This window comes from Brassica napus, chromosome A2 (assembly GCF_020379485.1).
Source record: "Brassica napus cultivar Da-Ae chromosome A2, Da-Ae, whole genome shotgun sequence".
Taxonomy (NCBI): Eukaryota; Viridiplantae; Streptophyta; class Magnoliopsida; order Brassicales; family Brassicaceae; genus Brassica; species Brassica napus.
In genome coordinates this window covers 12,811,935-12,837,525 of record NC_063435.1, presented here as the reverse complement: position 1 = coordinate 12,837,525, position 25,591 = coordinate 12,811,935, and the positions used below count along the sequence as shown (strand labels likewise).

Genomic DNA, 25,591 nt, shown 5'->3' with positions numbered 1-25,591 from the left:
CCATCATCATCAACTGCAACTAAAAGAAGCCGGAAAAAAAAAAAAGGTTAGTCGTAGCGATACACTAATTTACACATACTTATATATTTTGACGCCTTCTCCAAGTTATTTACTCTCTGTTTCATCAGTATCTGATGAACGCCAGCCTTGGTTGAAAGAGCAATTTCTACCACTCACACCTCCAACTTTGCTCGGATGCAGAGGAGACGTAGATCGTATTAAAGGTATATGACCCCTCATTCTGAGTCTTATTTATCAAGTCAAATCTAATTTGTTGGCTCTCCCTTTCTCCAATCCGATTACATTCTCAGAAACTAATGGGCGTCTCGCCCGACAGAACCGAAGAAGCATGCGCGCAGAAAAGAGAAACAAGGCACTACAACAAGAGATACAGCACAACACAGCCCCTATCTTAGCTGTCCAAAATAACACTATCAATGTTGTTGACACAGAACGTGGTAATGACCAAGCAGCTAGAACATTCAAAATTTTATTTTAATTCGTAACTCAACTTGCATTATTAATTTGAATTATAGATAACAGAAGAATAGCTCGGGCTCTGCGTATGGAGAGACTAATCAACAAGAGAGTAGCCACTACAAAAAAATGTTAGCTCTTCGTTAAGACTTATAATTGCTGGCAGTTTACAAAGCGTCTTAAGCTACTACAGTCTTTCTATTACTAATACCATAGTTTTAACTTTTTTAAAACAGCATTAGTGTGTGCGAGTGGAAGCCGACCAGGTATGATTCAAACCATCTATGCACATGAAATTAACAATATATGATGCCAATAAAACTTTCTCAACTGAACTGGCAGGGAGGTACCGGCGCCCAGTTGTAAACAAGTGGGAGTTAGCAACATGCCCGGACTGTCAAGCAATTGTCTGGAATGCAGAAGCTGTAGTTCAAGAGACAAGGAACTCACCCAGAAGGTTCAGCATATGTTGTCAGCAAGGGCGTGTAAAGCTACCACCTAGACGACAACCACCTTCGCCTCTGAAAGAACTTCTCCAAAGATCAAGCTTCAAAATTATGATCCGCGTTGCTAATGGAATGTTAGCCTTCACATCCATGGGTGGCCAAATTGACAACTCTGTTACTAACACTCCTGGACCCTTTTCATTTAGACTTCATGGGCAAACTCACCACAGAATTGGTTCTCTACTTCCACCAGAGGGGAAACCTCCGCAGTTCTCGCAGCTTTACATAGTCGACACAGACAATGAACTGGCAAACAGAAAGAAGGCATTCAGCAAGGGTACGTCCGATCTAGCAGTTGATGATAATGTGATGGCTGGTTTGATCAAGATGTTGGATGAACATAATCCACTCGCCAAGACTTTCAGACATGCACGAGACCGTATTTTATCTGGTGACACCGTTGAATTCAGTGTAACTTTAGTGAATCAGAAACATCGAGGACGGCAATATGACTTGCCAACTGCAGGTGAGATAGGTGGTTTGTACGTTGGCGACTTCACGGCTGACTCTGCCGGTAAAGATTTAGTGCTCGAGTACAAGTCATCTAAGCTGCAACGAATCAGTGATTTACACCCTCTGTACATGAGTCTTCAGTACCCGCTGCTGTTTCCCTACGGAGAATATGGATACGATGAGCGCATACCTTATCACACTTCTGAAAACTCTAAAATAAAACGAGAATATATGACCATGAGAGAGTACTACGCTCATCAGATTCAGACAAGACCATCCGAGGGTATGACAATCATTATCTCTGGAAAATTGCTTCATCAGTATATTGTGGATTCTTTCACTGCGACCGAGCAGGAAAGATTGCGCTTCATCAGACTTAATCAAAAACAACTGAGGGCTGAATTATATCAAAACGTCTGCGATGCTATGGAAAGTGGAGATACAGATGCTAGAAAAGTTGGGAAAAAAGTCATTCTACCTTCTTCTTTCACATCAAGCCCTCGATATATGTCTGAGAAATATCAAGATGCCATGGCTATTTGTCGTTGGTATGGTAATCCCAATTTGTTCATCACATTCACAGCAAACCCGAATTGGGTTGAAGTGAAGGAACACCTAGACGTTTACGGAGGTGACTCACCGAACAATAGGCCAGACCTTGAATGCAGGGTTTTCAAACTCAAGTTGGAAGAGCTCATGTCAGACTTCAAGAAAGGCGTCTTTTTCCCCAAACCAGCTGCAGGCAAGTTCACACTATTCAATTTTAATAACTTCAATTTAAACATACAAACTAATTTATTCATCCATAATCTTACGTTTATTCTCATTGCCTAATACAGTAGTCTACACAATCGAGTTCCAGAAGCGCGGCCTCCCACACGCACATATCCTTCTTTGGTTCGAGGGGTTTAAAGGAGAAGCCACAGCTGAAGTGATTGATAAATATATATCAGCCGAACTACCTGACAAGGAAACAGACAAAGAGGGTTTCGAGTTAGTTGAGCGACACATGATCCATGGGCCTTGTGGCAACCAGCGACCTCTATCACCATGTATGGAGAAAGGAGAATGCACGAAGAACTACCCCAAACCATACTCAAGCCATACAAAGATCGACAAATCGGGTTTTGTTGTCTACAAGAGGCGCGTTAATAGCAGAGCCTCTGTTTTCAAAGGTGATATAGAGTTAGACAGTCGATACGTGGTGCCTCATAACCTCTCTATCATCAGAAAATACAAAGCACACATCAATATTGAGTGGTGCTGCAAGACAGGGGCTATCAAGTACCTCTTCAAATACATAACTAAAGGGGTTGACCGAGCTATGGCTCTACTTCAGCAGACTGGAAGTCAAGACAGAGCAGGGCTAGAGAAAAAAAAAGAACACCTAGAGATGGATGAGATTGATAGATATCTGGAATGTCGATACATCTCAGCGTGTGAAGCATCGTGGCGTCTGTTTTCTTTCCACGTTCACCACAACCAGCCTTCTGTTATGAAACTCACATTGCATCTGCCAGGCAAGCAAAGGTTGGTTTACGATCAGAATAAAAGGCTAGCGGAAGTTCTGTCACAGGAGGATATTGAGAAGACAATGTTGACAGCATATTTTGTGGCAAACCAGACCTATGAAGAAGCAAGGGAACTCACGTACATCCAGTTTCCTGAGCACTTTGTGTACCACAGTGACAATAAAACTTGGACACCACGGAAACAAGGGGCAGCTATAGGCAGACTCGTCTACGTACCTCCAACTGCAGGAGACAAGTACTATCTCAGAATCCTTCTCAACGTGGTCAAAGGCGCTTTCGGTTATGATGACCTCTACACAGTAGGTGGTACAAAATTTGAGGAGTTTCGTGATGCTTGCTTTGCGCGTGGTTTGCTAGACGACGATAAAGAATGGCATGATGCAATAGTTGAGCCCTCGCACTGGGCTACAGGTCGCCAACTAAGGAGCTTATTTGTCCTAATCTTGCTTTACTGTGAAGTTGGAAACCCACTGGAACTTTGGAATCATACCTGGAAGCTTTTGGCTGAAGATATTCTATATATGAAACAGAGAGAATTCAACTTTCCGGGTTTAATTCTTCAAGATCAGCAGCTGCAAGAATATACATTGATAGAGATCGAACGGCTCCTCAAAGAGAATGACAAATCTTTAGCTGATTTCGCTGGAATGCCTAAGCCAAACCCAAGTGTTCTTAAGGAAATCTCAAACACCGTTTTGCGGCAAGAGCTGAATTATGACACTGAGAAAGAAGCTATTGAGCATGAGAGACTGTTTAGCGACATGAATGAAGATCAAAGAACCGTTTACAGTGCTGTGATTGACTCCGTTGATAACCAATCTGGTCAGTTGTTCTTTGTCTATGGTGCTGGAGGGACTGGAAAAACTTTCTTATACAGGACAATTATAGCAAAACTAAGATCAGTTGGTAAGGTCGTCATCCCTGTTGCATCAGCAGGCATTGCAGCTTTACTACTACCAGGAGGTAGAACAGCTCACTCCCGTTTCAAACTTCCTATAAATTTAACGGATCAGACAGTGTGTGAGATAACGCCTAGCTCTATGTTAGCGAGTCTTCTTTCAAAGGCTGACTTAATCATATGGGACGAGGCCCCTATGGCTCACCGCCAGGCATTTGAAACTCTCGATCGCACACTTAGGGACTTACAATCGCTACAAGATCCATCAGCAGCTAATAAACCTTTTGGAGGGAAAACGGTTGTTCTTGGTGGTGATTTTAGGCAAATTCTGCCGGTCATACCTCTTGGCTCTAGACAAGACACAGTTAAAGCTTCGATCAGCAAGTCATACCTCTGGCCATTTGCTGAGGTTTATACGTTAACCATCAACATGAGACTGAGACAAGCTGACAAGGACTTTGCGGAATGGATTTTAAAAGTTGGTAATGGAACAGCACCCACCGTGATGACAGAAGGAAGAAGTCATGATGATGGCGAGCAGGTTATAATAGGAGATGAATTCATGTTACCAAGATCTGATCTTCCTCACAAGTCTATATCAGATGCTGCGTACCCGGAATTTGTTAAGAACTACTTGAACCGTACGTACTTAACAGAGCGAGCTATCTTGGCTCCAACAAACGCCAGTGCACATGAAATAAACTCATACCTTCTGTCTAAGGTACCTTCTGTAGAAAGAGAATTCCTGAGCTCAGACAGTGTCGCTTTTGAGAGCACCCCCGAAGATGACTGGACCAATAACTACACTCAGGAGTACTTAAACTCACTTGAGTTCCCAGGTTTGCCGCCACATAAACTCTGTCTGAAGGTTGGGTCTCCAGTTATGATGCTACGTAACCTGAGCCAGAAAAATGGGCTATGCAATGGAACCCGGATGATGATTTCACGTCTGGGACACAGAGTTCTGCAGGCTGAACTTCTAACAGGTACTCATGTCGGAGATAGTGTATTGATTCCCAGGATTCAGCTTTCTCCAACCGACACTGTCTATCCTTTCACGTTTCGAAGAAGACAGTACCCAATAAAGCTGTGTTATGCGATGACTATTAATAAGAGTCAGGGTCAGAGCCTGAAGCAGGTCGCTCTCTATCTCCCAAGACCTGTTTTCAGTCACGGGCAACTGTATGTTGCTCTCTCACGAGTCACCTCACCGGAGGGTCTTAAAATACTAGATGACACAGATGGTGCAACTAGAAACAATGCTGTCACAAATATTGTTTACAAAGAGATTTTCGGTAATCTCAAGACACGTAAGACACATACTAGACTTCTCTAATAATAAAAAGATCTATCCAATTACCAATAGCTAGCAACCTTAAATCGACATTGTTTGTTTCAGGTACATCTACGAGTCCTATACCAGACGTTCATGTAGCCCAAGAAAGCACTGTTAGAGGATAGATCAACGGTTGAAAAAAAAATTTTAATTTCATTTTCCTTTTTTTTTTTGTTAATCAAATTAATTTCCATACTACAAGTTCTGATGTATACAATGTCAACCGCTTTTAGATGTTTAAGAGCAATGACTGCTCATACCTTCGTTCATAATTCTTTCATATGTTAATGACTCCCTACTCGGTCAGAAATGTTCTGCTTCAAGTAGAATATATTTAATGGAATCATAGGTAACCAAAGTTATTAGTATGTACGTGGAACATGCTACCCATGAATAATTAATTAATAAACACCAAAAGAAATATACCGTCTGAGATCATCACAATTCTACTTACGTAAAATGTCATTACAAGGCTAGAACATGACTGTAAGCCAGCTTAAGAAAAACATGACTTCTTCCATGCAAATGTAATAATTTTAATAAAACAAACTACAAAACACTCCCAGAGTTATTTGCAAAGTTAGAATATCTAAATTATGATTGTCACAGTAGTCATTAAGTTCATGCCTTGTCAAGCACGCTATCCAACGTTGCTGTAGTACGTACTCGGCCTTTTCGTTTACTAGAGCATTAAACGTAGCTGCAATAAGAGTTAAAAGAATAAATGAAAATTTGAAAGGAATGAACAAAACAAGAAAAAACATAATATGAATACAACAATACAAATAATGGATTTTACAACCCCAATAAATTATTTAATGCCTTTAATTCCTTTATAATATGTAAAACAACCCAATAATATCATAGACTACAACACCCTATATCACAATTATTCCTTACTCAATAGCATAACTATAAGAAAATAAATCAAATAATCAATGGAAAACAGAATAAAAACAAAGCCTCAGTTAGTCCATTAGATTCAAAGAAATTGCAGTTTCTGCCAAGGGATTCTCCCTGAAAACAGGGTCTCAGCTCCACTGCACCTCGCTTAATTGGATTTCCTCATCGGCATCAAAACAAACTTATTCAAGAATTTTTTCCTTAAATCAGATATACAAAAATACAATTTAAAACAAAAAACCAAAACAGTCGTCCTAAGGATTAATAGTGAGCATTAAACTATTACACCCACTATTAAAAAACGAGATTTAGTTGTGTATAGGAATATACAATTTTTTTAAAAAACTATGGGTTCCCTATTAATTATTGGTAAGTAATTAGGACCATCTATAATCATATAATATCAACTAATTACCTTTTCATAATCCGAAGAGAATTTCCTCATTTGCTGTTGTATGTGAATGTAAAACAAGATTCATTCAAATATCTTAACTTATTTATTATTTCATCTTTCGCAAAATAACAAAAAAAAAAATTGTCTTTTTGATCCAAAAAATGAGCTTCTCTTTTATACGTAGTCCACTACTAACTAACATACTATGGGTTAATGGTCAATTACCACAAAATATCTATATCTCCTGTTTAAAAAGGAAACGAGTGATGATTTCACTTCTCTTGACCCATCATATGCTACAATGGCTGCCATGTCAAGGCCACCTATATATCTTTATCTCATCACTTACATGTAAAGTGAAAAATATAATTTAATCATTAAAAAAACAAAAATATCAACTTATCGCTTCCCCAAAATCTATGACACCACTTAAAAACGTTACAATCGACTAAATCTGAGAAAACCAAACACCATACATCCTCCTCATTATATATAAACAAACCTTTAAAACCAAGTCACGCCCAGAAACATCTTAAGAAAATAAAAACTCTACAGTTTTCCACGAACACAAACCAAATATCATGCTCACCCTTGAATCCATGCCTGAAGACATCCGTCTTTTAATTGTTTCCAAGATCGCCTCCACCTCCCCCATCAACTACTTCAATACGATCATTACCTGCAAACGCCTCCACTTCGGTCCTGAATACTACCCTGTTGCTAAAGCTCTGAACCTCAAACCCCTGGTCAACCAGCCTTCTCTAGCCAACCGGTACCGAATGTTGGTCGCCAGATGCCTCGAAGCCAACAATATTGATGCCCACTTTGTTAAAGGTATGCTTGAATACTTTGAATCTCAAAATCAGATCTTAGGTTTACATCACATCCACATAGCTTCAAAGGGTGGTCACATCCAAGGGACGTACGTTTACGGTGTTCTCCTCATGGCCGTTGGCGAGACTGATAACGGAGTGAAAATCATCAACAAACTAACCGATGATAAAGGTATTTCAGTAGTGGAAGAATGCATGGAAAATTTCCAGCGTTCTATAGAACGCCCCTTTCTTCACATGAAAGAAACCTATGTGAGTTCAATGCAGAAAATGTGGCCACATCTAAACTGCCATCCTCAAGAGGGAGCTGATACCACGGTCTGCTCCAACTGTTTTCATTTCTTCTTGCTGACCGAGTTCTACAAGATGATGTTGGGGTTCAATGATCTCATGGATTAAAGAACATGCTATACAACAAAACGTCCTTTGCGTTTACAAGCTCACGTTCTTCATAGCCTTTTAATTTCTCATTTTGGATTTTTGGTACACGTTCAAGATTTGAATAGATCTTTAATTTGTATTCCTTCTTTACTTTGTTTCCATTTTGCATTTCCCATTAAAGTACTTTTTAAAATAATACGAAAAAAACATTGCTATAACATGACAAAATATATAAATACACTTCCCATGCAATGAAGCATGCAAAATCGTCAAGACTATTTGTTTTAAATGACAAATTTATTGTTATACAAGCACAATTTTTTTTACATCTAAGTGTCATAGATTTACTCTTTGAAAAATTGTGTATGAAATCCAATGTCATTAAAAATAAAAAACTTACAATTTAATAAAACATTTTGCAAACTAATTTCACTGAGAATAGTTAAAAATTTTAATTTTCATGTGACTTCTAATCATTTTACAATGTTTTAGTAAAGTTTCTTCTTTTTTTTAAAAAAAAAACACATAATTTTATATGTGATTTTCGAATGGTCTAACGAAAATCATCATTACAACTCAATTGATCTAAAATAATTAAATTTACTAAACAACGCATGAATGATTACAATTATCGAAAACTGAAAAAGTGAACACATCAATGATTATCACGATCAGCGTTGCCTATTTCCTCACAGAAGTTCGACAATGTAAATGCCTCATTGATCTTCCCATTGATGGTTACTGAGATATTCATTCCCAGTGACGTACAACATTAATTTTAAATTTAATTTATCAGTTCTTTCAAAACACAGTTTAAGAGATCAACATCTTTACCATAGCTTACTAAAACGAAATTGAAAATAAAGATAACCGCATCGATACAACACCAGATATAACACTGAGATACGAACAATGCGCTCATATATCAACTCCGAAAAACAAACACTTCAAAACACTAACTACCCGTAAAGACTATACCAATTCAAACACTTTTAAACATGCAAAACCTTTCAACAACACTCACCTACATCACTCCTAACAACTAAATACCAAAACACAAGATTTTTTAAATTGGATCGAAAAAAATATCCGAACCCGGCGCGTAGCGCCGGAAGACCCCTAGTAGCTTATAAAAAAGTGAAGTGTACGTTTCAAACGCTTTATACACATTACGTTTCTTATAAATTGCCTTCTTATTTATTCTCCTGATCTTCTTACTACTCTGTTTTTTAATAAATTTATTTGTTCTGGTTTATTTACGTTAACAGATCAAACTCATAGTTTATATATTCATTAGGTTATTGGTGAGGACTGGAGAAAAGAGAAACTACAATTTACTAATTGGAACAGTCCACGAACCAATTTCAGAAATAAAGGTTAGTACTATCTACAACGTATATAAATTGAGGAACCGTGAACTAAACCAGTAGAATCTTTATAAGGATAGACTGTTTAGGATGCACGGCTAGACTTTATAGTAATATATTAGATTGACTGCTTTGAAATTTTCAGAATAGTGATCGTTGTATAATTGGTGCTAGTTTGGATGATTATTGTTCTGTGTATTGTTGAAATTTATTTGATTTTGGATTGGTTTGACTGGATAACAAACTGTATTTCTTTTGGTACAAAACATGATGATTATATTCATGTTTTGTTTCAATTCAAACCTCTGTAACGTTTGATAGTGAAGAGCAGAGTACATTGTGTCTGGTAAATGAAAAAAAAACTGAATTTATTTAGTTCAAAGTCAGATATGACTTTAAAAACTTCAACTCAAATGTAGATCAGAAAAAAAAAACAAAACACAAAACACCAGTTTCACGTTGCAGTCTAACACAAAAAACAATCTTTCGTTTAGACACTTCCATCACTCCTCTCTGTTTTCAAGATTATTGAAAACCTCTTTGAAAACAACATTTGTAGTTTTACTTTGTGGCTTCCCCTCTTTATCCACGATCAAAACTTTCAAACCTTTCTTCGATGTAACCCTTGATATGGCAACATATAGCTGTCCGTGAGAAAAAACTGGTCTAGGAAGAAATAATCCAACTTCAGACAGTGATTGTCCTTGGCTTTTGTTGATGGTTATTGCAAAAGCCACTGCTAAAGGCAATTGTCTTCTACGCATCTTGAAAGGAAGTCTTTTATCTGTTGGAGTGATCAACAATCTTGGAATATAAGCGATTTCACCAACCTTAGCACCAGTTAAGATTCTAGCTTCCACCATAAAATCCATAAGCTGAGTGATTTGCAATCTTGTTCCATTCATTAAACCTTCATTAGGATTAATATTCCTAAGCAACATAACAGGACAAATATAACAAAATAACAAGTTGGTATATACTGTATCTTTAAACATATTGTACTGTTATTGTTTGATTTCGTTCCATTTCGTTCAATTTCAAACAAATATGTAAATCAGAATATGTAAATGAAAATTGCTTTAGTTAAGATTTTTTGCATAATAGGCAGTATAATATCTAAATAGATCACAACAATTTTTATATTTAGATACAGTATAACAGTTTTAACATATATCTCAACCGATTTCTTTAGTATTTGTGTTTTATTCTAAGATTTTGTTTATTACTATCAAATTTGAAAATTTCATTAATAAAATAATATAAATGACTAACATTCTTCTACGTTATTTGATGTTTTTCAGGACAGTTTATGTGTCTAACTTGAAGCGACATATGGTCATAGAGTTAGCAAAAGGTATTCCAACTACAACATATGCCAAGTAAGCGATAACTTAACATTCATTTTGCAGTAGGTTAAACATCTATAATAACAAATAGGATATTTTCCACTACTTGAATATATGTTTAATGAAAGCATAACAATGAAACTTATTAGTTTATTAAAACTCATTTTATTAAAACTCATCCTTATTGATAGGAAAAAAACAACATAATACGTAGAAACTGAAAAAAACCACTATCCTAGAAAAATAAAATAAAAAAACATTTATTTGATTTGCTAAAATGCAACAAAGTCCGTAACAGCAACACCTTTCACTTCTCCACAGTGTTCTTTTCCACCTTGATTATCTTAGAGCATTGTTTCTTTGAAGTAGAAGAAAGGTCATCAATTTCATTACTGCTTTCTTTTCGTTTTGACAGTGGAGTTGAAGATAAACATGTGTTGTCTTCAGTTTCAATGCTGACAAAAGACACCTAATACAAAAAAACAGATTCAAAATATCAAATAAGTAACCATAACAAATATGCTTATTATACAATATAAAAACTTCACAAATTTTACAAACCTGTTCTGATGAACGATCAGAGGAAACTATGGTCGATGTATCTCCGGTGTCCTCATCATCCGCGCAAGTTATTATTGCATCAGCAGACCAAGTCTTCCCAACATTAAATATATGGGATCCATAATCAACATTATCTTTGTTCACATAGACTCCAAATTTGAAAGTCTTCCCAATCAGAGCAGTAACTTGGTCAGGCAAGTCTTCAGGATCCTCAACCTAAATAGAAATAAACACAACATTAAAAACGACAAATGCAACCCATAATATAAAAGTGAAATTACAACTTGTATATACCTCTTCTAGAGAACCATTTAAGAGTACTTCAGCACTTACTCCCAAAATAGGTTCAGCAACAGTATCAAGCAACATCACCTTAGTTTCACCAGTGTCATCCTTTAGTAATAGGTGTATTTTGAACCTGTACGAAATGTATAAATTAGTTACAACATATAGATTGTGAAACATTTTAGTTTCAAGTTAAAAAGACATACCTAGGTGCAACATTGGTAACTGACTGATGGCATGTATCACAATACCACAGATGTTTCACAGGCACCACATCCCTATTAGTAATGTCAGTAACCTTCTTATAGTGGCACTTAGCACAACCAAAATAATACCATGCCCAATCTGTGTCTATTGCATCAACTGTTGCTGTAACAATGCATTTCTCAATCTGTACAAGTAACATTAGCTTTATTAACTTTGTTGGTTTTTATTTTAAAAAAGCTAAGATAAATATATAAAACGAACCTCAGTCGCCATTATGATATCCAAAATTTTTCTCTCTGGGTAAATTGACCACTGATCTGGTTGGCGTTTGTTTCCTTTGGGTTTCACAACCTCACGACCATCAGTAATGAGAGCAAGCTCATTATTTGGCATCCTATATAGCAATTAAACTTTTACACAAGAAGGAATCTATGTAGACATATCTAAAAAGTATTATGATATGATCGTATAACGTACAGTCTGATATAATCTTGCACATCAAATCCAGGTGGATTTATCTCCAAGGTTGAAGTATCAAATGCATTTGTTATCTGGACTTGTCCTACAACAAACAAAGTAAATAATTGAAATAAATTAAAATACAAATCTAAATATATACTAATTAATATTTTAGTAGATATATTACCCTTGTAAAAATTGATTTTGGCAAATCTCAGTAAACAGAGGAAATTTTTATTCACTTGACCAACTTTGTATGTATATAAAAGTTGTTCAGCATAACGACCCCAAAGACAACATGCTATTTGGTGATCCCTGATAATAGAGGAAAAAAGATAAATTATTAAAAACACGATTTGGTTACATTTATCATGTATAATTGTCTAATGTAATGTTCATAACTTACTCTGTATCAGTCAAAGTAAGTTCCAGCTTCTTTGTTTCTTTACCTTGAACTGGTACAACCTGCATATCTCCAATATCTATTGCTTGACCAATAACATCTACAAACATACAAAGAAATTTGGACTATTAATTTAGATAAGCAGAAGAAATTAGATATATAAAGAATTATATTATGAGTTACCAATTAGAACATTTGAATCAAGACTTCCATTCATGATTTCTGGGAAAGTGGTCAATGACAAAAATTCATCATCATTTTTCAGGGAGGAATTGGTGACATTAGAGTTACTTATGATGGTCAGCTTGTACGCTGTATGTATATAAAAGTTGTTCAGCATAACGACCCCAAAGACAACATGCTATTTGGTGATCCCTGATAATAGAGAAAAAAAGATAAATTATTAAAAACACGATTTGGTTACATTTATCATGTATAATTGTCTAATGTAATCATAACTTACTCTGTATCAGTCAAAGTAAGTTCCAGCTTCTTTGTTTCTTTACCTTGAACTGGTACAACCTGCATATCTCCAATATCTATTGCTTGACCAATAACATCTACAAACATACAAAGAAATTTGGACTATTAATTTAGATAAGCAGAAGAAATTAGATATATAAGGAATTATATTATGAGTTACCAATTAGAACATTTGAATCAAGACTTCCATTCATGATTTCTGGGAAAGTGGTCAATGACAAAAATTCATCATCATTTTTCAGGGAGGAATTGGTGACATTAGAGTTACTTATGATGGTCAGCTTGTACGCATGACTGGTCGGTCAGTACTTTCCAGCAGCAGGAGTTACAGACACATTCTCAATGAACCTCCATTGTCCCACCTGAAGTTTCTTAACACGAGCCAAGAAGAGTCTCTTGCAGGTACAATGAATCTTAACACCCTACAATAACATTTGGTATAATATAGTTTAACAGACTGCAATACAACCTTTGAGAAACATAAAAGTTATGTCATGGAAACACTTACTGTCTTATCTGCGAGTATGAACTGCAAAGAGTCTCCACCGGGATAGTTAGAACGCTGTGTCCATGAATGTAGAACCTTTACTTCAACCTTCCAAGTTGATTTAAATGGTTTGACATCGTTCAACAAAGTTATTCGGTCTGATGTAACCATTGCCATTAGCTTCTCTGTTTTTTTAATAGTGAGTTGTAGAAAGTGTTAGGCAATGGGAAGATGTTTTATAGTGATATGTTTCTAAAGATTAGATTGAAGGAGTATCGTTAGGATATTTTGATTTGCATATTTTATGAAATCGAAAACAAATTCTGGTTACTCTATTTTGTAGGAGTTGTTATATTCGGTTAAGATATGGAACACATAAGAATGTAATTGTTAAGCTGATAAATATGGCGTTCGAAATATAAGGTTCGAAATATATGGACGAATATCTTGGGAAAAGAATATCCAATCTTTAGAGGATAGATGTGAGTACATTTATTCTTTTGGTTAGAATATTCTTTTATACTTGATTTTGATAATCAAATATATTTAACGATGGGAGACAGATACAAAATGTAAATGAACGTAAGTCCTGAATCATATAGTTGGCTTCAATAGATAAAAAAAATCATATGTGATGTAATTAGATAACAATGATGAAATTTTACAATTTCTATGATGTAAACTTATATTCAGATAATATTATGTTCATAATAAAATTCTGTATAACTGGGAATGTTTGATATGGTGAATAATGATCAAAGTATGTATTACAATTTGTTGGTATAAAAACTGGAATGGTATGTATTACGATTTGGGTACATTTAAAATGTATATTTGTCTAATGTAATTATTAAAACTGGAATGGTAGGTATTGCACGTGGAGAGTGTGATAACCAAATTTAAATAAAGTTTTAACGTTGGTTTTGTCTAAGTTAGGTATGAAGGATAACCGATTAGATGTGTATTTCTATGTTGGTTTAAATTAAGTTGTAAGTTAAACTGATATATTCAAGGAACCAAACACATTTCCATGTCCAAACATTTGCTATTCTAAAGGTAGTCCAAATTTAAATGACAACTTGTAAATGGTAGATATTAAATAGGATTCTGTTTTAATAGATTAGATTCTCGAGACCATCTCTCTTATCAATACTAACTGATTAAAATCCACGGTTACGTATGTTTTATACATATGCGCATGCATATAAAACTATATCACAAACTCATAATGCGCATAACAGACAATACTAACTAATTAAAATCCACGGTCACATGGAATAACAGTCGTGTAGTATAGACATGTTCATAATGACAATCCTAAAATCTGTCTATTACCTTTTAACCGTGTAGGTAAAAGTAAAACTATATTAAAGCACACACAAAAATATTAAAAAATAAATTAGAAAACTAAACTATCTTTTTTGATTCAGGTATTTTATATCTAAGTTACTTAACTTATTTTAAAATAACTGAAATTATCAAAATACAACATGTTAAGATTTATCAAGACTTATATATAATAAATTGTCTCAAAATCACACTCCCCTTAACCTATATAAAATATCCAAATTTTTAAAAGGCACGTCTACCGTATTCTAAATCAAGATTTAGAATTCACGGTTACGTAATATATTTGAGCGGGTGGAAGAATATAAACCATAAGATTGAAATATATATATATATATATATATATATATATAATCTTTTTAAATTAATACTCTTTAAATCAATATACACTAAAAATTTCTGTAAAATAATATAATTTTACAGTCCCAAATTAAATTTTTTTGTTCAATTAGTATAACGATAAAATAATATATCTATAAATTAATAAAAATTATAGTTTTGGTGTAGTCCCAACATTATTAATTTATAGAAGTTTCACTATATGTATATGTGTGTGTTCAGATGCTCACTCGATTTGGTGTAATGTTGAGGCGTGAAAAACTGGACAACAAAACCATAATTGTAATCTTTATAACACTTTTGAAAAATACGATAATTTTCAAATGAAATACTTCTACATAAAAAAAAGTTTATTGCCGAAGTATACTATTTTTTACTTGATAAATTTCTCTATATATTACTATTTCAAGTGTTCAATAATATCTTAAAATTATCATAAAAATAAATTTTAAATCTAAAATAAAAAGAAAAACATAATCTTATAATAGGTTATTAATATTTCATATCAATTAATTTTATTTTTATATATTACCATTTTCTCTTTTTTTTAATGACATCATAACAATTTCATCAAAATCAAAAGAATCACAAATTTATTCAATTTTATTTTATTTACCGAAGACCATATTAACCCACATATATATATATATTTAATAGAATATATTAAAAAAATTCAAAAAATTTTGTTCGGTTTTCAGTGCGGCTTGGGTTTTATATTTGTTTTCCGATATAACATTTTAAGAACCACTTGAGTATATGGGTCAGATCTAATAGAGTATGATACTTTGATTTTTGGGTTGATTCCGAGTCGGGTTTTTTGGGTACGGATATTTTTGACGAATTATGTTAGGTAACTACTAAAAAAATATAATATGTTGCAAACTTTACGAATAAAGTTTAAAAATAATTTCTGAAATGCATATGACACAAGTGTACAATTATGCAACCATTGACATATTTAATATAATTACCAAAAATTATTTTAAATTAATATTAATATTAAACACAAATATAAAAACTAAATTTCTCAAAATTAAAACAAAAATATACCCGCTCTTTCAAAGAGCGGGTCATAATCTAGTCTATTATATTAAAACAGTAGTGTGACCAATTGATAAAAGTATGGTCCAATTAATTTTAAGAAACTGATTATTTTATAACTGCATCAGTATTCATTTTTATTTAAAACAACTTTGATTTACGGTAACTCCCTATATAACTCATAAGAATCAAACGAAAATGGTGGGCCCACTTCTCTCAACCACATTGATTAACCGACGTGTAAGATGTGAATAATTATATCTTTCTTTTGTTGTTTCCAAAAATGGTTATGCCTATTTATATTACCTCAGATATAACCATCTTATATATTATGCATAATGTAATACCCTTTATGATCCATAATAAAAACGTTTAATATTTGGCCTAACATCAGTTAATATAATACATCAGCTAATATAATACGTTCAAGAATATATAAATATGTAAATGTTTTTAAAATATATTCTATTAAATTAGGAACATGACTTATTAATAGAGGTTTAATCCACTTATTATTTTCTCTATATAACCTACTTAAAAAATAAATTAAATATTTTATAACTGCATTTTAAATAAAACAAAATAAACAAATTATACAACACATAATTTGTAATTTCCATCCCAAAATTCTCGGTACCCACACATATATTACCGACAATTTTTTTTTTGAAAAAATATATTACTGACACTGACAGTTATATATATATATATATATATATATATATATATATATATATATATATAAACAAATATTCTTTTTTTTGGGTTTATATCAAACGTGAATTGTATATTACTGACAGTTATATATATATATATATATATATAATAACAAATATCCTTCTTTTTGAATATATATCAAATGTGAATTGTGAACCTATATAATCTTAGATTAAAATTAACTCTGATATATTTTAAAAACTCATTTTTACACCACAATAACATAATTTACATCTCAATCCAAGAAGTTATGATTTATTCATCGAGATATTAATTTATTCAAATTCTGAATGTTTTACACAATAGGTTTTAACAGGTTTTTAACCTATATAATTTTAGATTAAAATGATGTTAAAATATGTTTTAACGGGTTTTAAATGAACTTTTAATAGAAATAAATATTCATTTAAACTCATTTATTTTAACAAATTGTAAATGGGTTATTCTGTTAAAAATCATTTAATAAATGTGATTTTACTAAAAGTTAGTGAGGACTATATTAACCATTTATATAAATATATTTATCTGAATATATTAAATTCATAATTTTCGGTGCGGATTGGGTTTGATATTAATTTTCAGATATAACATTTTAAGAATCTTTCGAGCGTATATGACATGTCTAATAGAATATGAGATTTTGATTTTCTGGTTGATTCTAAATCGATTTTTTTAGGTACGATTATTCTTGACTAATTATGTTAGATAACTACGAAAAAATATAATATGTCACTAATTTTAGGAATAAAGTTAAAAAGTAATTTCTGAAATGCATAAAGCACCAGTGTATAGTTATGCAACTTGACATACTTAATATAGTTACGAACAATTAAATTAATATTAATTACAAAAAAAAAAAAAAATAGAAATTTAAAAAAATTTAAAAATTTTGAACCAAAAATATATCCGCCTTTTAAGGGCGGATCAATATCTAGTGTATTATTATATCAACAGAATTTCAAATATCGTTGTATGTGATTGGCGTGTGAAACAAGCGATTTTTTTATTAGAGCGTGTACCCAGCCTAGATAATATAATATTACGATTACGATTGCACAATCAATCAAAAAAGAGATAGTTGCTAGCCTAGCATAGATAGAAGAACTACAAACGTTTACTCGGACCGTTTTTAATTACTCACATAATCAACCTCAGAGACTCAGTTTAAAAGACAAACATTACGATTGCACAATCAACTTAAAAGATACTTGATAGCGTAGATAGAACTACAGACCGTTTTTAAAAAAAAATTACTCTCTCTCTCATAGTCAACCTCAGAAGAGACTCTTCACATCACATGAAGCACTTGGCTTCAAGTGATAGATGCTCTGGAATCCCATCCCTTGTCCTCCTGATGATACCTTTCCAGACATCACCGCAACTTGTTTTGAAGGTTATGAAGAAGACTGCATTATCCAACAGCTCGACCTCTTTCAGAGAGTCGACAACTCCTCTGGTTTGCACAACAACCTTTCCGAGCTCCAGGGGCTTTGAACGCTCAAACATGAACTGTAACACAACACCAAGAAGAGATTCCTTATAGTAACATAGTATAAACACACACAAAAAAAAAGAGTCATTTGTTTTGGGTACTCACCGGGTCCGTCTGCTTCTTGGTGTACAAGGCTAGTTCAGCGTAAAGATGAAGCCATTCTTTGGCTAGTTCAGCGTAAAGATGAAGCCATTCTTTGGCTTGTTCCACCTCTGATTCTTCAAATCTTGGGCTTTTATTTTAACCATTTCAGCTTCCCATAGGAACTCCTCCTAAAAGAAAATAAAGAAATCAATTATCAGCTCCTTCAGAAAAGATACTTTCTTACTAACACCGATAGAGTTATCAGGGTTTGGGGTATTGGCCGTTACTAGTTATCCCATGTCTTTTCTCTGTCTCTCCTTGGTTGGCTTATCTATCACTCTCTTGTTTTGTCAGCAAACTCATATGTTCCATGATAAAGTACTCTGAAGGATATTTTGTTTTATGTCAATTTTAGGTTCGGATCTTTACTTATTTTGTGAGATCTTTTGCCATTCAAAAAAAAAAAAAAGAAACAGAGAGATTATCCAGAAGAAGATGGATAATTTTTGAGACCAGCTGGTCAACTGGATCTGGAAGGACCTCTCTACAACCTATGGGATTAGTGTGGCTTTAACATTGAAGTTAACATCGAGACCAGCTGATATGTATTTCTTTAATTTGTGGTTTCATCAAGCTAACAATGATAATAAATATATAGTTTTTTATACCAAAAAAGTATTATCTGACGAGTGCTAGAACATGTAGTACAATATTGAAAATTCGATCTAACTTTGATTTAAAAAATTTCACGTATCATTTAATATTCACCTCTTCAATTCCAAATTATTTCAGTTTCCCGACACAGTCTGGAACCGTCGCTCGTGCATGCATGCTATATACTTAAACCTTATAACTTCAAATCATATAATAAGGGGATTTCTATAAAACTATATATATATATTAAACAAGATAATATATCCATACAAATCCACAACGTTAGGTAACCCACGAGTGTCTTACGTTACGTATATAGAAACTTGAATAATATAAATCATTATTTTGACAATACATCCAAAATGAGCTGTTCCCCGGATGTCCCACGTCCGTACATAAAGACCCTTCGTGTACTTTCCTTTAGATCCCTCTTCTCCACTTTATATAACATCTTTCACACACAAATTCAATAATACATATCACTAATCTTCGCTTAAACTTCTCAAAACGCTCTAAAGCAATCTCATCAGATTAGCCTCGAGGGCTTGAGGGAGCTACACGACTGCAAACTATGTCCTCGACCACTGTCGAAAAACAAGAGAATCTCTGTCTCAACAAGGCAAGTAATATTCTTACCACCTAGAGATTTGTATTTGATGTCAAGTAAACGGACATGTTTAGTTAACATTAGTACATTTTTACGAGTTTACTAAACGGACATGATGTCAAGTAAGCTTGTAACATTATATTCAACTATTACCAGTTTACTAAACCATTAGACATGAACTATATGATTACTTTCTTTGTAACTCGTACGTACTTGGCAGTCTAACATGAATCTCGCGACCGGTTTTATTTCAAATTCATTTGTAGACAGCAAAACAACATCAATGAAGTGCAATCCAAGTAGCAACTTAGAACATAAGCAGCATGTCTTAGAAACTTGTGTACAAAAACAATTCACGTCTTCTTTCACAATTCTCTTTATTTCGACATACGAAGCTGAAAAAAGCAAAATATTCATTTTTCGCCATGATCTTCAAAGGCTCAACGAGACCTAGCAGCAAAACCCAGAATAAAGATTAGAGTCAAATGTAATTTGAGCAAAGGTTATCCAAAGCTATAGCTAGGTTTTGGAAGGTGAGAACTCAAGAATAATATAGTTCAACCATTTGTTTGGATAAATACAAACTAACCATGTGTCTCAACATAGAGAAACAACAAAATATGTGAGACTGAACTATTAACCATCTTCCAAGGGAAAAGGCAATGTCAATTGTCATTTCAGTTAACTTGTAAGAGGGCTAATGATATACTAAAGAAAATGTAATTCAAGAGCATCCTTTAGGAAAAGTTAAAGATCCTCTTAAACATTTCACCATTTGTATGAACAAAATCTGGATCAAAGCAACCAACTTTCTTCAAAACTAACTACAAAACCATTTAAAAAAAAAACGAATGGAACTTCTAGGCTTAGTTCAAAAAATCCTAATAACCCAAACCCGTGTTTGCTTTCGCCCGACTCGGGTGTTTCACGATGCCTTAGTTTAGGTTGAGACAGAACAAGAGCGGTGGTCGTGGTTTTTTCTAGCCGGAGATCAGGTACTCGCCGTAGTCGTTCTTCTCTTCGCCATAAGAAGCTAAATAGGCTGGGTTTGGGCTCTTTTGACCCCATTTTAATAAATGGGTGAAGACTGGGTTCTTCATTATCAACTGAAATCAAATTTGGGATAGAATGTAATATTTCTAAAATTTAGGGTCTGAAATCTTATATCGACAGAGTTCTCAAATCTCTGTGTTTGTATGTTGGATTGTGGATGTCCAAAAAGACATTTTAAGTTCCAAATTAGAATACAAGATTTTAATTAGCGTGGCCTTAAATCAACTTAAAAGATACGTGCTAGCGTAGATAAAAAACTACAAACGTTTATAATTTCTCTCATAGTCAACCTCAGAAGAGACTCTTCACATCACATGAAGCACTTGGCTTCAAGTGATAGATGCTCTGGAATCCCATCGCTTGTCCTCCTGATGATACCTTTCCAGACATCACCGCAACTTGTTTTGAAGGTTATGAAGAAGACTGCATTATCCAACAGCTCGACCTCTTTCAGAGAGTCGACAACTCCTCTGGTTTGCACAACAACCTTTCCGAGCTCCAGGGGCTTTGAACGCTCAAACATGAACTGTAACACAACACCAAGAAGAGATTCCTTATAATAACATAGTATAAACACACACAAAAAAAAAGAGTCATTTGTTTTGGGTACTCACCGGGTCCGTCTGCTTCTTGGTGTACAAGGCTAGTTCAGCGTAAAGATGAAGCCATTCTTTGGCTTGTTCCACCTCTGATTCTTTCATCTGGAGAATAAATAATCAATCAATGTCAGCAAAAAAAAAGAAGAATTAAAGAGGGAGGGGCTCATGACCTCGTAGTATTGCAGCAGCAGCGTACTAGTGGCATAGTCATCAGGCAACCAATCGGGCATGTTGCCTTTGAAAAGCTCATCCACGGAGAGTGTGTCAAATCCACATTGGAATCCATCTTCCCCTGTGGTAGACATGACCAACAAAGTATATCATATAGAGAGAAACATAGAAAAAAAAAAACAGAAAAGATATAAGACCATTTTTGCAATCATATTACCTGGAGGAGGAGGTGGGGGCAAGGGCCTGCAGCGGGTTGTGACAACATGGAAGCAATCTTTATTCTCAGTTGCAAGCCGAACGTTTGTTTCAAACCTGCAAGTGTAATTGCGTGCTGGATCCCTTGCCTCTAAGGTCTGGTCATAATCTCGAGGCAGACCCAAACGTTCAAAGTGTGTCCCCTACAAAATAAAAAAACATATTATTATATATATGGTTAAGGAAAAGTTAAAGATCCTCTTAAACATTTCACCATTTGTATGAACAAAATCTGGATCAAAGCAACCAACTTTCTTCAAAACTAACTACAAAACCATTTTAAAAAAAAAAAAAAAAAAATGACAAGCTAGAATTACTAAATCAACATGATGCATAGACATTAACGAACTGCGAGTAGCAAACTAGTAATGCACCACGATCGTTTGTTTTAACAAAAAGAAGATGCTTTTCAATCTCTAACATAAGTGAGAATACAGACAATTACCTATTGATGATCACCATGACCATCCCACGGGTGCCTCCATCCCTATGAGTTGTCAAATATCAAAATCGCATTAAGCCCATCATAGGAAAGAGTAGAGATAAAACAACTAAACTTAAGAAAGCTCCAAACATTACAAATAGCAGCAAGGCAAAGAGAGTGTTACCATGACTACAGGACCATCTTGCTTTGCTCTGTACAGAATCCAAAACCTGGTCATTGAATTTTTCATGTCAATATTGATTACAGTTTTTTTTTTTTTTTTTAATTCAGATATCAACATCTATCCGATTGCCTCTGATCGAGATTCAAAAGAGAAACGAAGATTGAAGTCGAGTAGGGGAGAGAAAATGGTACCACATTACACCGCACAAGCCCTTTCCGGCGACGGTGTGCCACGTCTTGGGAGTTTGTACGGTGACCCCCTTGTATGTTATACCTCCTCCACCCATTCGCAAGGCAGATTCAGTTCAATGGCGGCTCGTTGACTTTTGTCTTTTGACAAGGCCTCTACTTAAAAGGCGTCGGCCCAATTAAAAGCCCATTAAAAGAAGAGATTGAAGCTCGCGTGGATGTACAACCTCTGATTCCTTCTCCCTATCTGAAGACGTTCCTTGTCTTTATTTTCTAATCATGTTTTCGGTTTCATAAGTTAAATCATGTTTAAACTGCAATGCAATTTTCTTGGTTGCTTTTGTTAACTATCTTTTTCCAATGGTACATTGACCAAGACATGTCTCCATCAGGGATCGTCATGTAGACCAAGTCTCATTGTTTGGTACTTTGATTGAACCAAATCTAGCAAAGCTAGTGTATTGATATTAGGCCTGTTCTTTTTGGAGAAGCCACGACCGCGTCAGCGTTTCAAAAATATAAAGTAAATAACTATCATCGTTGTTGCTGGGTTTGTAAAAACAACCGCTATTAGCAAGGCCTAAATAAAGACCGGAAGCCCATTACCTAAGCTTATTGTATCTAGGTTTTCTAGCATATTGAGTTGATATAAATATCTGTGTAAGGTCACTTTGCAATGTAACCAAGGCTGCGTTTCTAGCAGCCAAACTCTCATCTTTATGAATATCAGTTTTATAAACATTTAACTCTTGCAGACAATCTCAGCTTCCTTCTTCTCTTTACTTTCTTGTTCAATAAAGCTTTAATAAGCTATCTCCATTTCTGTTTAAATAAAGCTCTTTGAGCATTTTGTACATTTGTTCTCAACCGCATCCTCCATTTTTTCCAGTCGCTGCGTCAACTTCAACCCAGCAAATACGACGCTCGAAATTTCAGCGGCAACAGCGATTCCGTTTTCATGTCTCCGATTGTCCGTTGCGGCTGTTTTTAATCAGAACATCAAAAAATTTCCTCCTGCTCTAGCTTTATTTTCTGCCGCTGTCGCTAGTCGTGGCGTTTTACTAGCGGCGTTTATAAAACGAACATGCCTATTGACTAACACTCTGTCTAGTCACAAGATATGAACCACACTTGTAAAAAAATACTCTGTTTATTTTCATGAGTGTGTTCTCTTTTCCTATCCACATGAAATCTTGCAAACCATTCCTTTTGAACTTTCAACAGACAACAAAGCAAAGTAACTACACAAAGGATATATTGTGTTAAAAAACGACCTAATCAATGAACAAAACAAAAAAAAAAAAAAAGAAGCAATCTTTTCAACTCTGATTTGTCTAAGCAAAGCTCTGAGATTCCACCCATCCATCAGGTCAGGTTTACTCTTCAAAGGACAAGAAGCATTGCGTACCACCAGAGACAATTGTGAGATTAAAACTTGACCTTCATCGATGCACTTATGTGGTAGAGTTGAGTTTGGTTGTGTAAGAATCTATTTGCTGATCCTCAGCTTTGGCCCATTACTACATAGAGAGAGGAAGAAGCATCCTCCGCTTCTTCTTCCTAGCTATTCTCACTTGCTTTGTGATTTTCATACAAACGAACAATAGTAAGCAGACACAAAGCAAGATGAACGCGAGTTCCAACCGCTTGAAGTACAATGAGACAGCTGAAAACACCAGGAACGCTAAGATCACCAGTTCCCAAATAACAAAGACTACCACATCCACCCTGGGTGATCAAATAAGCATATTAAGTAGCAGTAAGTACCACAGTTAAAAAAAAATTAAAAAAAACAATAGAATCAAGATTACCAATTGAATTATACATAACACCATGGTCCAAATTATCAATGGAAGACGAACACAACTCTCTAACCTGGAAGAAGAAGAGAAATTGGAGGAGGAAGAGAAGATAGAGACGGAGGCCCAATCATGCTTTGATTTAATCTGATATTCTCTTAGCTGTTCCGCTAGTTTCGATCTCGTTATCATCGCCTTCTCCACCACCACAAGCTCAAGTACCGTCGGAGAAAACAAGAGATTCAGTGGAACTCTGCGAGATGCAAATACTATTTCGTCTTCACAGCGACGAAGCGATGTTCGATTCGTGGTGTCTCGGCGATCGTTGGCTTGGACTCTTCTCTGTCGGGTCGGGTTAAAGATCCGAATCTAACTTATAGGCCCATGTGATGTATACTGGGCCGTCAACTTGTTAGCCCTTTGCAAAGTAGACTGATCATTGCTAAAAAGTCATATGGATAAATTTAAATACCTTAATCTGTAAAAATGGTGTCTAAAGTGCTTTATAGCATTCATCTCTATACAGTATTTGCCTATATAATATTATTCAGAGCCAAACCTATTTCATTCCACTTCTATTTTTTTTCTAAATTAAAATTTTTTATTTCTTCTTCTATTTGTAAAGGAAAAAAAATTATATTCCTCAGTTTTTAATTCTAGATTTAGAAATTGTTATTTAAAGTAATATATTTGATACATTGGAGATAGTCTAAATCACTATTTTCAGTGGATTATATTGATTTAAAAAATAATATCAACTTGAAAAATATATTCACCAAATGTATTTTTCAGTCGATTTAATGATTTAAAAAATAATATCAACTTAGAGAAAATATTCACCAAATGCACTGATCGATTCTCGTGTCCCACCCAATAAAGCGAGTGGTAAATATAGTTGAATATTCACTATTTTACTACAATGAGGCAAATATCACGTCGACGGTAACGTAGAGGAGCCGTGAAAAGCAAAATATAGACAGATAGCTAGAACAAACGAATGAAGCAACGAATCAATTAATGACCAACTTAAAATTAGAAAATATAATAATTTAGCAAAAAAAAAAGAAAAATTTATGTAAAGATCATATGGTTTTTTTTACCATACAAACTCATATTGACTATTAACTCATATTGATTATGCAAACCAAATTAGTAATTCTGCATCCATGTGAAAGATGAAATACAGTTATTTTTTTGATACTACATGCTAAATTATCCGCCCTTAAATTCTCTGTTCAAGGTATATGAATAATCTTTGAGTGAGGAATTTTTCTTTCAAATTTTTGATATCTTTGAGATAACTTTTTAACACTGGTCATTTCTCTG

The 25,591-nt window shown here is 34.4% G+C and overlaps 5 protein-coding genes, 2 long non-coding RNA genes and 1 other non-coding gene across 9 annotated transcripts; 3 read left to right on the top strand and 5 right to left on the bottom strand.

The window, feature by feature from the left end:
- The first annotated feature begins 767 nt into the window (after window positions 1-767).
- Window positions 768-5,327, top strand: LOC106448109. The gene is made up of 3 exons (XM_013890037.2): window positions 768-2,178; window positions 2,276-5,176; window positions 5,266-5,327. Exons 1-3 carry the CDS (start codon window positions 768-770, stop codon window positions 5,325-5,327), a joined length of 4,374 nt encoding a protein of 1,457 aa, XP_013745491.2.
- Window positions 5,328-6,163: 836 nt separating this feature from the next.
- On the bottom strand, window positions 6,164-6,275 carry LOC125589593. Its single transcript, XR_007325764.1, has one exon. It is a non-coding gene; the product is annotated as a small nucleolar RNA Z278 (small nucleolar RNA).
- Window positions 6,276-7,098: 823 nt separating this feature from the next.
- LOC111202818 (F-box protein At2g35280-like) lies at window positions 7,099-7,731 on the top strand. Its single transcript, XM_022695810.1, has one exon. The coding sequence runs from the start codon at window positions 7,099-7,101 to the stop codon at window positions 7,729-7,731; it is 633 nt and encodes a 210-aa protein (XP_022551531.1).
- A 1,105-nt stretch (window positions 7,732-8,836) lies between these two features.
- On the top strand, window positions 8,837-14,706 carry LOC111209028. 2 transcript variants are annotated; one of them, XR_007323770.1, is made up of 4 exons: window positions 8,837-8,857; window positions 9,011-9,089; window positions 10,382-10,434; window positions 13,067-14,706. It is a non-coding gene; the product is annotated as an uncharacterized LOC111209028 (long non-coding RNA). The 2 variants fall into 2 exon arrangements; XR_007323769.1 differs by lacking the exon at window positions 13,067-14,706 and adding an exon at window positions 12,607-12,895 and having other exon boundaries at window positions 10,382-10,459.
- A 3,112-nt stretch (window positions 14,707-17,818) lies between these two features.
- On the bottom strand, window positions 17,819-18,786 carry LOC125587479. The gene is made up of 2 exons (XR_007323767.1): window positions 18,353-18,786; window positions 17,819-18,264 (listed from the first exon to the last, which is right to left on the bottom strand). It is a non-coding gene; the product is annotated as an uncharacterized LOC125587479 (long non-coding RNA).
- A 1,028-nt stretch (window positions 18,787-19,814) lies between these two features.
- Window positions 19,815-22,823, bottom strand: LOC106397496 (NADH dehydrogenase [ubiquinone] 1 beta subcomplex subunit 2). The gene is made up of 4 exons (XM_048758054.1): window positions 22,470-22,823; window positions 22,279-22,324; window positions 22,116-22,157; window positions 19,815-20,042 (listed from the first exon to the last, which is right to left on the bottom strand). Exons 1-3 carry the CDS (start codon window positions 22,562-22,564, stop codon window positions 22,116-22,118), a joined length of 183 nt encoding a protein of 60 aa, XP_048614011.1. The 5' UTR covers window positions 22,565-22,823; the 3' UTR covers window positions 19,815-20,042.
- Window positions 20,800-22,011, bottom strand: LOC106412237 (UPF0725 protein At2g20620). Its single transcript, XM_048752398.1, has 5 exons — window positions 21,988-22,011; window positions 21,633-21,813; window positions 21,415-21,536; window positions 21,260-21,346; window positions 20,800-21,171 (listed from the first exon to the last, which is right to left on the bottom strand). The coding sequence occupies exons 1-5, from the start codon at window positions 22,009-22,011 to the stop codon at window positions 20,956-20,958; spliced, it is 630 nt and encodes a 209-aa protein (XP_048608355.1). The 3' UTR covers window positions 20,800-20,955.
- Window positions 22,824-23,597: 774 nt separating the features above from the next.
- LOC106397478 lies at window positions 23,598-24,811 on the bottom strand. The gene is made up of 2 exons (XM_013838066.3): window positions 24,342-24,811; window positions 23,598-24,194 (listed from the first exon to the last, which is right to left on the bottom strand). Exons 1-2 carry the CDS (start codon window positions 24,455-24,457, stop codon window positions 23,987-23,989), a joined length of 324 nt encoding a protein of 107 aa, XP_013693520.1. The 5' UTR covers window positions 24,458-24,811; the 3' UTR covers window positions 23,598-23,986.
- Between the last annotated feature and the right edge of the window lie 780 nt (window positions 24,812-25,591).